At 45.8% G+C, this 14,013-nt stretch overlaps 1 protein-coding gene across 4 annotated transcripts in view; it reads right to left on the minus strand.

The window, feature by feature from the left end:
- NTM (neurotrimin) overlaps positions 1-9,758 on the minus strand; it is a 416,935-nt gene extending 407,177 nt beyond the window's left edge. For all 4 annotated transcript variants that reach the window (XM_021696337.1, XM_021696336.1, XM_021696338.1 and 1 more), the window contains exon 1: positions 9,592-9,758. In XM_021696337.1, the coding sequence (XP_021552012.1) occupies positions 9,592-9,758 (167 nt within the window). The remainder of the gene's footprint in view (positions 1-9,591) is intronic.
- Between the last annotated feature and the right edge of the window lie 4,255 nt (positions 9,759-14,013).

A 14,013-nucleotide genomic window follows, 5' to 3' on the forward strand; every position in this document is an offset into this window, starting at 1 on the left:
CCATCCTCTTACAAGGATGTCAGCTCTACTGAATCGGGGCTCACCTTTCTCCAGTGTGATCTCATCTTAACTTCATTAATTACCCCTACAATTACCCTATTTCCAAATAAGATCACATTATGAGATACTGAATGTTAGGACTTCAACATAACTTTTGTCTTGCTTTCTTCCTTCCTTTCTCTCTCTCTCCCTCTTTTTGTTCTCCTTTTGGAGGGGAGCACAACTCAACCCACAACACCAAAGTACTCCTCTTTCCAGTTTTTATGTATAATAACTGCACCAAATTAAAAGGAATTTGCATGTATTCTCTATCTTACTATCTTCCTTGTAGCTTCCGACTGGTTAGAATTATTTTGGATTGAGCTTTCCTGATGAGTACATTTGTCCAAAGATGATTTTTCTGAGTGTGAGTGCACTTTTCCACTCATCCACTCCATTATAGCCTGTCTGAAAGCCAGAGAAAATCAAGAAATTATTTTCACACAAACGTATCTTCCTTTGCCTACATGTGGCCAAGAAAGTTTTATCTGACGGCTGATTTCAGTTTTGTCATTTTCCATCAGTCTAGCGGTTGATGCTTTTTTCATTAAAAATTCTACTATTTAAAAAAAAATCCCGCTGCAAGATCATTTCTTTTTTTTTTTTAAAGATTTTATTTATTTATTCATGAGAGACAGAGACAGAGAGAGAGAGGCAGAGGGAGAAGCAGGCTCCCAAGGAGCAGGGAGCCCGATGCGGGACTCGATCCCAGGACCCTGAGATCATGACCTGAGCCGAAGGCAGACGCTTAACCATCTGAGCCACCCAGGTGCCCAAATTTCATATGTTCATTTAATAAGACAAATCTAAACCCCCAAAGCTTTCTGAGCCAAAGCATCTCACACCGAGAAGAGAACAAGTTGGCCAAATATGCCCAAATAAGCCCAAATAACTCAACCATGTCAATCAGTGAGATTTGGGAAAGCCAGATAAGGAAAGAGGGAGACTTCTATCTATAACTTAAATTAATTTGAGCTCCATGGCATACAGTTGAAGTGTAAAGGTCTGTTTTTTGTGCTTCCATCGGTGATTGCTGTGATTAGTTTCTAATGCGAAGGCACACTGGTCTTACCCCAGACTTGAACAGAAAAAAAATTACCAAATGCAGAGAGACTTCCTTCTCAATTTTCACCATCACTGTTCAAGTCCTGAGCTGGCCTCTTAATGCATAGGAGATGTGAATGAATGGAAAGATTCCAATCAGAGGACATTAAAGCCAGAAGGACTTAACCCCCTCCTCCCCAAGCAATGGCATCCCTACTTCTATTTGTCAGCTGACTCCAGTGTAATTATCATGGAAAAATCAGTCTTCCAAGGAATAAAAGTCTACTAATCCTAAATCTACACATGAACTCCTGACCCCACTATTTGTTTCAGAGAACCCGCCTCTACAGAGCCTTCCATATGGCTTTTTTTTTTTTTTTTTGGTAGGAAATTCATCTTTAGAGCCATGAACTGTCAGAACTTGCTATGCAACAATCTTGTTATGAAAAATAAAGAAACACCTTTCTTCTCACTCCCTGTCAGAAATAAAACAGTGCAAGAAATTATTTGAACTGAAGAAGGGTCCTAGGATCTAAACAGATGTGTAGAGAAACACACAAAAGTACAATTAGGGTTTGTGGAGAGGCATTCCTCTCTTTGCAGATCTTTCACAAGCAAGACCCAGTGTATCAATCAAAGTGAAGCTACATGGGTATTTAAACTACAACAGTTTATAATGAAAATTGCCAAATGTGTGAATATTATATATAAATATACATACATACATATGTGTGCATTTGTATATATATATGGAAAGAGAGAGAGTAATAGTTATACACCAAGCTTTATGTGCATTATTTCATTTTAACCCAAAATTACCCTTTGAGGTAGGTAATAACTGTCCTCTTTATACAGACCAATTAAAAACTTTTGCCCAACAGCTCATAGACACAATGCTTGAGTCAGGGTTAGCCAAATCCTGTCCCCCAGGCCGTTTTCTTTCTAGCATACCATTCTCGCTAGAATATGAGTTATAAGGTCTTTGTTGGAAATCTTTGCCTCTATCAATCGTGCTCCCGTTAAACATTCCTATTTCCTCCTCCACCTTGGCGCACGTGGGCAATTTGGAAATTGCATCCTAAACCCAACCAATTCTTAATTTCCTAAAAACACTACTATTTGGCCATCTATATGATGTTAATTGTATTGTTTATTTCTTATCAGTAATCTGTTATGCAGAGTGGAAAGCCACAACCCTCTCCCAAGGAAGCAAAGTAACCTCAAATAATGCAAGGATAATGTTATATTCTACCCATCAGTGGAGACTTTGAACCTAAGAGAATAAATATGCTATTAACCTTAATCATAAATTTTTTCAAGATTCTCCCATCTTGAGAGATGTCAGTGGTCTTCTAGTAAAACTAAGAAGAAAGTTTATAGTCAAGGTCTCACCCATTCTGCCTCCCACCGCCGGATATTCAGATACACTGGCTTGTGGGATCCTCATAGAACTGTATTTCTACCTCAATTTGTTCAATATCCCAGGCCAGAGAAATACATGGTGACGTTTGAGGATTTGCTAACTCTCTATGAGAGAGTCCAAGACTGCTGATCTCTGAAGCAAAAGGCTGGTGGGAGAACCTTGAATAGACTGATTCTGAACAAACTATGGAGATTCTAGGGATGTGTAATGAGAAGGAACGTCTAGAGTTCTTGTGTCTCCATGTCATAAAAGCTTAAAAACTCCCATATCCCATTCCTAAAATACTTCAAGAAGGGAGATTCTTACGCTCCAGAACAAGTAGGAAAAAACCAAATTCACCTGGTTTCTAGAAGAATTACACCCTGGCAATGAGGCAAAGAAGGGATAGAATGAGAAAAGTCCTGTGGTACAAAAAAGAGAATCAGCTTCGAGTCACACAAAACTGGTTCCAAGTTCCAGGCTCAGCCACCATCTGACTGTGGGATCTGGGAAAATGCCTTACTCTTCTCAGTGCTTTGGTTTCCTGGTCTGTAAAATCAGAATAATAATTGCATCAACCTGGTGGAATTAAATAAGACTCTGTTCGCAGAGTGCTTAGCACGGAGCCTGATACAGTGAACAGTGTTGTCCCATATGGAATGAGAGGTGGAGCAGAAGCCTAAGAACTCAGGCTTCGGCGCGAGACACGACCAGCAGTGAGCAGCGAGCACGGTGATAAATGTTCGCTGACTGTCATGATGCTGTCAGCACGCTGATTTTGCACTTAGTAGGAGAGGGTGGCCTGTCTTTCAGGCACAGGTTGCCCTACACTAGGGCTCACAGCCAAGTGGGGAAGCATGGGCTGGGTATCAGCACCACCTCACCCTTCCCAAAGGCATCTTTGTGCAAGACTGATTATCACTACCCTCATTATCTGTAAAACCAGGTAGCTCAACTCCCTGGTCTCTGCAATCCTTTCAAACTCAAAAGAAACACTTCTGCAAGGCACCTATACTTGCAGGTGAGGAGCGTCGGAGGACCCGGGCCCAGCCTGTCCCTCTGTGCTCTTCACCAGGTTCCAGTGACAACTGGCATACTCCTTCTCCTTCTGCCCCAAGCCTGGTTGGGTTTTTCATTTTCCCATTTTAGTTTTTGGCTCCTCAAAAGGCTGAGTGTGCTTCCAGGAGCCTCCCTCCACAACCCCATCTGTCCTTGCTCTTCTGAGCCACAGTCCACCGGCTGGATGGCTGGCAAGCCCCGGAGGTGAGCACACGGCGGTCGATCCTGGGAGGGGCAGCACAGTCGGAACAGCACACGCTTCCCGAGCGGCATTGCTATTCTGAACGAGTTAACGCATCAGGAATGAATCGATAGTTACAGCATGAGACAACCACGCCAGCAAACTCCACATGGAGAGAAGGAAGGATGGGCAGAGAGGTGCTCCGTATCTGAAAAATGCTAATGTCCCCGAGCTGCACCTGGGGTTGAACACCTCATCAGAGAGGAGCATTTCTTCAAAGGCTTAAGGACTGGGTCGGGAAGCGACCTGGCAGGAGGGAGGCACGCATCATGGGTGCAGCTCTGAACTAACCGACAGATGACACAGCCCATCTGTGTCCCCGACAGAAAGACACCAGCGCAATTATGTGTGTTTGTAACTCCTCAGGAGCAACCTCACACAGCTGGGTGGCCCGGTCAGAAATGACAGTGAGCCGGGAACATGTCCAAGGGCAAGGACAATACAAGACAACTCAGGGAAAGCGACAGGGAAGGGCAAGGAGGAGAAGACAGTGATCTCAGATTTCCTGCATCCATTCATGCACCAGGTACTTTCTGAGCACCTTCTACTGGCCAGATACTGGTGACACAGTGCTGCATGAGACCGAGAAGGTAGCCCTTCTCCAGAAAATTACAGCCCAGTTGGGGAAGACAGATCATAAACACATAATCAAATGTCTGAAATAGGAAAACTTGAGATAGGGATGCCTGCTCTGAAGAAAAACAAATCCCAGATGGTATGTCAGTGTAATGTGTGTGGAGGTAGTAAGGGTCATTTTGATTTGGGTGTTGGTAAAGGCTTCAGGGAGCGGGTTCCATCTGAGCTGAGGCCAAAATGATTAATAGCTGTCCGTGGAAAGACAGGGGTATTCCCAACAGTGAGGACCACAGGTAGAAAGCCCCTGTAGCAAGAATTCGTTTTCTATGTCCGTGAGGTGGAGAAAGGGCCAGGATGTCTATAGCAGAAAGACAGGCAGGATAGCCACTCAGACTTTGTTAGCAAAGACCATGGACCAAGTCATGTGCTGCGTATTGGGATACAAACATGAAGAAGGCATAGTTTCTGCCCTCAAGAGGCCATGGACTGGCTGCAGAGACAAAGAGAGAATCCATCTGTTATAAAATGAAATGCTAAGTGTTTTACACGGTATGAATAAAGTGTGCCACAGCTTCCTATGTTTAGAAGGGCACTCCATGCGTTTTCTCAAATATCAAAAACATTATTCTGTTCTATTCCATGGAGTTGCTATATCAAAATCCAACTTCAATCTTGTACATTTCTCAGATCTTTCCTTTCTTTTCTTAACTCATCCAAAAAAAAAAAAAAAAAAAACCGACATTGTGCCGTGACAAAGCCTACAGTCTAGATAAGTGAGAGAAGGCACAGCTCAGCCTCTGATACTCACTTACCAGATGATCCCAATGAAATAATTCACTTTACTAGCTGTTGCCTTATTGGGGGAATCTATGATAGCATGAAGCACACTCATCAGAATTGCCAAGCTACAGGCCACACTTAGTGAAGGTCTCTGATTAGTGACATCCACACAGATGGGCACCTCAGGCTCTCCCACTCCTCACTCCTTCTTCACTATTCCTATAGAGGAGTCCAGTCGGAAAGCTCTTTTCTGACCCCACGTACACATACTGCCCATTCGCTAATGGGCACACTCTGCCTCATCTGTTGGTTACCTCATTGCCTGGCCTTTTGAGTTGGACTCAAGACCCCGGAGTGTAAAGTGTAAGCCTCATGTCTTTCCACACCCCAAAACCCAGCTCAGGGCCCGTCTTGCAAGAACCACTCAGTAAGTCTTTGTTGGTTGACCACAGCTGTATTTTAAAATAAAACGATGGAGAAATGCAGTAAAGAGACAAATGACATATAGGCTGGGGGATGTTTATGTTTTGTTTTCATTCATTTTATCTGTTCAGGAAACATCTGGGAGCACACAGTGCTCATGACATTATACGGCACGATATCTGCTTTCCAAGCCCTAGCTGCCCCCCCCAATGCACGAGGAGAAAGAACACAGAAAGTTCAGCGACATTGCAGGAGAGGGTCTAAGCCAGAATGCCTAGAGGAGACTCTAAGTACCAGCAAGGGATTAGAACACAGAATGCAGTGGGGAAAGTGTGGTGCACAAGATCACGGAGTAAGGGCCTGAGTTAGCGCTCCAGCTCTGCCCCTTGCTACTTGGGTGATGCTACCTAAATTCCCTGCTGTAGACCTCTGATTCCTCAGCTACTAAGTTGGGAAAATTAAGTGTATATCAAGAGTTGTTGTGAGCATTAAATGTTACGATGTATACAAAATATTTAACACCCACAGTAACTGACCGATCACTGACAGTGCTATTCATTTTATTAACATTATTACGACTAGTGTCACATAATCTGGCTTCAAAGCTTCCTATCTGCGCAACCTTAATCAAATGATGTAAATTCTCCGTGCCTCAGTTTCCTCACCTGCAAAATGGGGATAGCACCTACCCCACAGGGTCTTTATTAGGGTTAAATGTTAATATTAGGAGGCTAGACGACAGGTGAGATACTATATAAAACAAAATTCTACCTGACACAGAGCAAGTGCTCCCTAAACCTTAGTTAATGTTCTTATTACTGCACGTTCTGTTCTACATAACCTCACCCTTTAAAAAAAAAAATATGCATACAGACCAGCAGCAGGAGGGCAGAAAGGGTGGGAGATTGCAAATTGTTTGCGATTCCTTTCAGGCTGTCAAAGCCACCGTTGGGTGAAAGGTTTCTCAATACCTCCGCAAGGATCGTTAGCACTAATTGGATGAAATAAAACATTTTTAAAAGTTTCCTCACATTAGAATCTGTTGCTGAAGCATTCGTTCTATGGGGACTAGAAGAGATCTTCAAAAAATGAAACTGGTGAGAACAAAGCAGACTAACATGCAACCAGAGCAAAAAGTCCTCTGCTGGTTGAGAAGTAAACTACAAGCATGGCCCTAGGGCTCAGCCACCATGCTGTGGAGAGGGCGGCTCTCCAGGGCAGGGCAGAGGTGCCCTAGTTGTAGTCTGTGTAGCCTGGTCGCATGCTGAACAAAAAAATGAAGAAAGGAAGGAAAGGAAAGAAGAAGGGATGGAGGAAGAGAGGAAGGGAAAGAGAGAAGAAAAAAGAAACGATCCACATATAATACACAAAAAAGCAACAAAACAAAAAACAACAACAAAAAATCCCAGAGCCCTGAGCCACTAGACAACTACAACCTAGAGTCAGGTTATGTGCAAATGTATCCATTTTTGTGTAAACAAAATACATTCTGAAATTCCTATTTGCTTCTTTGCACACAGAATTACACAGTACAGAGACTATGCTTGAGAGTTCAAGGCCTCGAACTCCACAAAAGTACATGCCAACATGGTGGACCTCGCTTGTTCTAGTGCATGAGAGCCTGAGAAGAATGCAGATCATTCTGCAGAGGCATGAGCTTCCTCTGTGCAAGTCGTCTGTGACACCTGCTGCCCAATTCACATCCTAAATCAGGCCATTGGCCAGTGGGTTGGTGTCAGTCATATCCTGGCCCCTCTAATCCCTGCTCTGTAGGGCTCCATCCACTGGAACAGTCTTCCTTCTGTATGTCAGTCAGACATTTAGTCCCAAGGGCTGGCACAGAATGGCAAAGAATGGCAGGAGTTGTTCTAGGAGGGCCTTTTTATGCAATGGCAGGGTTGGGTCTAGAGAGGAAGCCCCATGGTATTCCACTTCCTCCATCTACCCCTAAACAAGACCAGAGCAGATGTGAAAATGCAAACAGACATTGGTGCCTGAAAGGGACAGGGACAGGGAAGCCCAGAGTGAGCAAGAAAGTCATGGAAGGAAAGATAAAGAAAGAGAAGCAGCCAGCACATGATAATGCAATTTTAAAGAGAAGCTGTTCCTAAGGAAGGCGCATGCCCTGGCTCAGCATCTGCTGAATTCAGCTACCCTCCAGAGAGTCTCCGTTCTCATGAGCCTAGGGGGCTGCCCTCTGGGGCTGAAACCAGATCCTGGCTCATCCAGCCCCCCATCATTGTTCCTAAGATGTGGGATCATTGTCTGTCAGAGCCCCTTTGCTGTTTCTTTTTCTCCAAATCTCCACAGAGCTGACTACTTTCCACCTTCTCCTTGAAACTACCATCCCATCTGTTCCTAAAATGTTCTACATGTGAGAATGACTCTTCCTTATCTCTTGGGGACTACTGCTTGCAGCTAAGGGTTAGGGACAAAGGGAACATCCAGAGAACACTAAATTCATCACTGTATTGTGTTAGGGTTTCATTTCTGTATCTCTCGTTAAGCAGTCTGAAATCACAGCATTTTTAGAGCTCTGTAAAATCCCCTTATAAAACAGATCTAGTAATTCTGGGGTGGGAGGCAGTTAGATATTTAACCTTTGTTCAAAATAGTCCCGAAAGGGCTTAGTGGAGAGGTGGGTTTCCTGAGCCAATGAGTAACTAGGAATTCACTGGGGCCATGGACATTAGCTCCACAAAGGCAGTGGAAGATGGGATGCTTTGCAGACCCTGTGTGGGTCCTTAAATCACACACTTCCTTTGGCAATGTTCTGACAAGTCAGCCCCGTACTTCCAGGGCCCCCTCGTCAACATTTTCTGTCCTGTGGGTATTTCCTTGAGGGTACCATCCATAAACAATGCAATTTTAGCAGAACAGTCACCAGGGGCAAAACAATGGACACCAGCACCAATATTATCTTTCCAAGAACTTTCATATGGATAGGATAGGAATATTGCCATGTTGCCTTGCAGTGGGCTCAATGGCCCAGTTTGGGAAACTTTATGTAAGAAGGCATATTAAATCAAAGAGGCAGAGAAATCATTCTTCTCATGAACCTTCTTAACTTCTACTTCATGCTCTTTCTAAAATTCTAGAGAGGAAGATTCCCCATTATAATCACTAATTTTCTGTTACCCTCTTATGAGGGGTGCAGTGTGTAGACACTGGAAATTGAGTTAACATGTCAGTAGACAGGGTAATCAGGGACACAGACTCATCCCACCTTACACAAGTCATAACCAAGATTCCACTTCTCCTCCTCAGTTTCTGTAACCCTTAGCCCCAGAAACCAATCAGGACCCAACTCAACATTGAAATCTGTCAGTTCAGTAGATGAGTTTTGCACATACTGCTTTAGTGGACAGCACCAAGAGAGAACAGCTAACCAGAGTAAATGATAATTTCCATGGACAAATCAGACGCATCTCCATGACTTCAATCTCAGAAAGCCATGTTTAGACAAGAAAAAGCATGTCCTTCCACCCACCGGCTCATGGCATGAAGGCACCCCAGAAAAGCCCAGACACAGGCAAGCCCAGGACAAAACAGCAGCTCTGCGGGAGTACAGGAGCCCACGGGCAACTCCCCATGGCATGGGCAGAGTGAAGGCATTCACACGAAGCCAGACTCGTCCTTTGGGACTCATTAACTTCAGAGATGACAGTTCACGCTGAGCCCCAGCCAGGTCCCCAGTCACCATGGCCACCAGGTTCGGGCACACACAGTGCCCAGGCCACTGTCCTCAATCTCGGTGGCTCCCTGCCTCAGCCGCCCCTCATGCTTACCAAGTCCTGAGCCAAGGAGGCCAGTTTTGGGGAAACAGCTCATCTCCCCAACCTCTGAGCGTTTCCCTAACACCACCACGTTCCCGGGGCAGAGCACTCAGCTCATCCGTGAATCCTGCAGCCCAAGGAACCAGCGACCTCCGTACCAGCTGTTCCAGTGCACACACCTGCACCCCTGCCCCTGCCCCCCCCACCCATACACCTCATTGTCAATTCATAGAAGAAAGACAGCTCCCTACCTGAGGGTGGCGCTCTCCCCCTGCCGGACCGTCACGTTGTCCATGGCTTTGGGGAAGGTGGCATCTCCGCTGCGCACGGGCACTCCTGTGGGTACAAGGAACAGCAGCCTGAGAGACACGACCACGAGGCACTTCCAGGGCAGGAACAGGTACCCACAGACCCCCATCCTCGACAGCCACAACTTCCCAGAACTCCGGCAGCGGCGCGGCACACACCCCCCGGGCGAGCACAGGAAGTGGGTGGGGTGAGGGAGCGAGCTCAGGGACCCAGCAGTGAACTAGCGGCGACCGAGAGGCGCGGGAGGAGAAGAGCGCGCAGACTCCTCTAAGTCTAATATTCCTCCCCCAAATCCGGCCTCGGATAACCAATTTCCACGGAGGACAGCGAAGGGGGCTTCCTCGGTGCTGCTTCGGCCGAGGAAGATGGCCAAGAAAGGGGAAGCGCAAGGCAGGTGCAAAGGTGTGGGCACGTCTCAGGAGTCCCTTCTTCCCGTTAGCAGTTCTGACATGGCACTTTGGAGTGGAGTAAGCACTTTGGTACCAGAAGGGGACAGGGGGTGGGTCAGATCCGGCTCCCCAGAGGTGGTCTGCAATTCCTCAGTTCGAACAAGGGGGAATCCAACACTTTCTTTGTAAGTTTCGGAGGAAGGACCGCCGGCAGAAAAACAATCCGTAACAATAGCCAAATGGAAAGTAGAGCACGCAGAAGGCGGCTCCGCCGAGCTTCGTGCGATCCGGACCCCGGGTTCCTACGGCAGCCTCTCGGTCAACTTCCTCTGAGCCGAAATGCGCGCTGCAGCCGCTGCGATCCGGCCGGTCTGGGCAGGGCCAGGCGCCGCGGCGGCGGCCGAGGCAGGAGCAGCCCGGCCAAGCGCACCGCGGCGGCCCTTCGCTCGCTCGCTCGCTCGCTGGGGAAGGCGAGGCGCAGCCGGCACCGGAGCCGCGCGGACGCCACGCTCAGCGGCCGCCCCCGGCCTCCGCGCCGCCTTCCTCCCGGGAGCAGCCCCGACGCGCGCGGGCCCCGACCGCCGGGGTTGTCATGGCAGCAGCTCCATCACTGACCGCCACTTTCTCCGGGGCCGGCGGCGAGCGAGCGGGCGGACTGCGCGCTCATCCCGGCGGGCGGGCGCGGGGCGCGGGGCGCGGGCGCCCACCTTAACCCCTGCCGCGCCGCGCCGCGCAGTGCACCAGCCAAGGCGAGGAGTTTAACCATTTCCCCCCTTGAAGAGCTGTCACCTCCAAATTAAGAAGAAAGGCAAAGTTACCACACAATCTTAATAAGCCCAAGACATCTTAATAAGGGTCACAAACTAATTAACTAGGAAAGGAAAACCCTGCAGCATGCTTGCATGCACCTTTAAAATGATCAGATTCAATCCATTAGCATTTAGAGTAAATTTACAGTGTTGGAAGAATGCTTTAGAATAATCTAATTTTTATTCAATAGTCAATGCCCACCCTACCAGCACCCCGCCCACCCCAGGAAAGCTACTTTCAAACACCGGAGACTCAACACCACCATTCTAAACAGAGATCTTCCATATATAAAATAAATGCAAAATCACAGAAGCCCCTTAGTATGTGAAACTTCAAAATTGCATCAAAATTTTGGTCAAGTTCTGACACTAACTTACATTCTTTATTCTTGTATTATCGACGTTAAAAGATGCTAGCCCTGCAAAAGTGCTCATTCAGATGAATGAGTGTGAGCCACTTGCTTTATTTATACCGTGTACTCCCAAGTTCTCTGGGCTTCACAGCCTTGCAGAGCTGATTTCATCTTTAGAGGTGTGTTTTTCGAATTCTCAAAACCCAGGGAAAAACTGAATTTGCCTCATTTCCTGTCGTTTCTCCTCTCTGGCTCCTGTGGGTCCCTGCATACCTACGTTTTAATTTCTCCCTTAAGTCCAGCTCAGACCGAATGTGCATTCCCCTTCCTGGGCCTGGCCCCTGAGCTGGGGAGAATCCCAGAACAGCCCAGCCCACACAGCAGTGCCAACACTAGAGTACTCTCTCCTCAAGGACTCCCAGATCTTAGCCCCCTACACTGACCCAGATTCTCCCTGGGGATAGAGAAGGGGCAACCAATGATGACTTTGTTTCTTTCTCCCTCAACTCTCTATCAGATCCAACCAGGAAGCTGGTTTTATTCAACACCTGTTAAATAACAGAAAAACGTTCTTCCCAAAGCCATCCAGCCAACACCAAAAAGATTGAATCATTCTAACTATAAGAGTCCTGGTGCCAGAGAAGTCCTTACACCTTGCAGATAATAACTACCACTTACACGTAGATGACATGTGTGTTAGAGATGAAACAAGCATTTCACCCTTCTACTCCCTCCTCTAACTACTTTAGATTGGTAGGGATGGAGGTAGGGTTTGCAGATGTGGGAGCCATACTCCAGGGTAACAAAGACAGACTGAGCAAACGTGTTTTTCCCTTTTAATAGTTGACCAGAAATCGATCAACCAGAAAAGTTGAGCAACTTTACACTGAAGCTCTCAATTAATCCATCATTAGGATCATTTTTCCTCATCTCTGGTGACTTCTCCTGAGATTAAATTCTCAGGGAAACCCATCTGCTACTTTTGGCCAGTGGGGACCATTTGATATATAACACCAAAAAAATCAATTGTCAACTTATGGCTGCAAGAAATGACTTTACTATCAGGGAAAAAAAAAAAAGCAAAAGCAAAAACAAAAAATGGCATCTAAAGAGAGCAGGAGAGTTTTGTTTATATTTTTGGGGAAAAAAGAGAAAAACCTATTTTTGCACCAGTCCATTCTTGCAAGAACCCTAGTTTATGTCTATTTTACAATGGGAAACTTCGGAAATAGTAAGTAAAGAGTAAGATTATGTTTGATGACTTATAGTCTGCTGAATTTGGGGTTCTTCTTTCACTAAAGTCAAGGAGTTACTTCTAATCAACCATCTATCCATTTTACCTGTCCCTCATGCTCCCCCACCAACCCCTCTGTGTACACACATCCTCACCACATCAACTGGAAATAATTACAGTGGTGGGGAAGGGAGAGGGATTCGTTCTGGGCTTTGGAGTCATTTCCCTACAGGCTTGGGAATGGCACGGATGATTCCTTTCATAATAAATTCTAGTCCTGGCTCTTGCATCTAATTCCCAGGTAGGTACAAATGAGCATTAGTTTTTTTGCATCTGGGAATGTGGATAATGACAACAACCGGCCTTCCCAAGAGACCTACATACATGATTAACTCTACAGGAAAACACTTAGAAATCCATTTAAGGTGGAAGATGCTTTATTAATACATTTTGTCTGCCACCACTTCATTATTATGACTGGGCAGGAAAATAATTTTTCATAGGGGCTCTTTAAGATGTTCGGTTTATACCAGTATGCATGTCATTGATCTAAGCCAGTCAAACCATCTTTGTCTCTGGCCGTGAAGGGAAAGTGCCGAGCTGCAGATCAGGCAGGAAACCCAGCAGAGCTCAGGTAAGCCTCAGGGTGCAGAGAGAAAAACCACTTACAACCTCCTACCTGCCCTCTGGGCCCAAGGACCCAAACTTTATTCAAAAATGGAAGTTTGGGGGCACCTGGGTGGCTCAGTCGGTTAAGCGTCTGCCTTCGGCTCAGGTCATGATCCCAGGACACTGGGATCGAGCCCCGCATTGGGCTCCCTGCTCTGCGGGAAGCCTGCTTCTCCTTCTCGCACTCCCCCTGCTTGTGTTCCCTCTCTCGCTGTCTCTCTCTCTGTCAAATAAATAAAATCTTTAAAAAAAAAAAAAGGAAGTTTGTTATAAAAAAAACAATGAATCGTGGATCACTACATCAAAAACTAATGATGTAATATATGGTGATTAACATAACATAATAATAATAAAAAAACTAATGATATATGGTGACTAACATAACATAATAAAATAAAATTAGAAAAAACAAAAAAACAAAAATGGAAGTTTAGAAAGTGGTGAAAGACCAGAGATGTCTATGCAATTAACAAGGCAGAATCCATTTCATTTGAACTCCTTGATGAAGTTGTTTGAATAGATGAAGATCAAAATCAAAATCATATGTCAACTCCCTGCCCATCCCCTAATCACTAAATATAACCAACGCTTAGTGGCTTATCTTATATCCTGTCTCATGCTTCATAAAAACTGCTGGATTTATTTTATTTTTCCCAGCATATCCGAGTTAATGAAAAAGGGATGACAGTCGGAGCAATTTCATTATTTGTGTTCTTTATAGAAACAACTTCCTTTCTGCCTCTTGGAAAGCAGCATCCTAACAAGCGCCCACCTCCACCTTCTTCCCCTGTCTCCCTCTCCTTCCTCCCTTCCCTCCTGTATACACATATACTGTACACATAAATCAACTTGTCACATCTTGTCTCTGTGCTGACAGCTGTAATTGCTTCAGGTTATAAAAATATCTATA

Source organism: Neomonachus schauinslandi, chromosome 11, assembly GCF_002201575.2.
Source record: "Neomonachus schauinslandi chromosome 11, ASM220157v2, whole genome shotgun sequence".
Taxonomy (NCBI): Eukaryota; Metazoa; Chordata; class Mammalia; order Carnivora; family Phocidae; genus Neomonachus; species Neomonachus schauinslandi.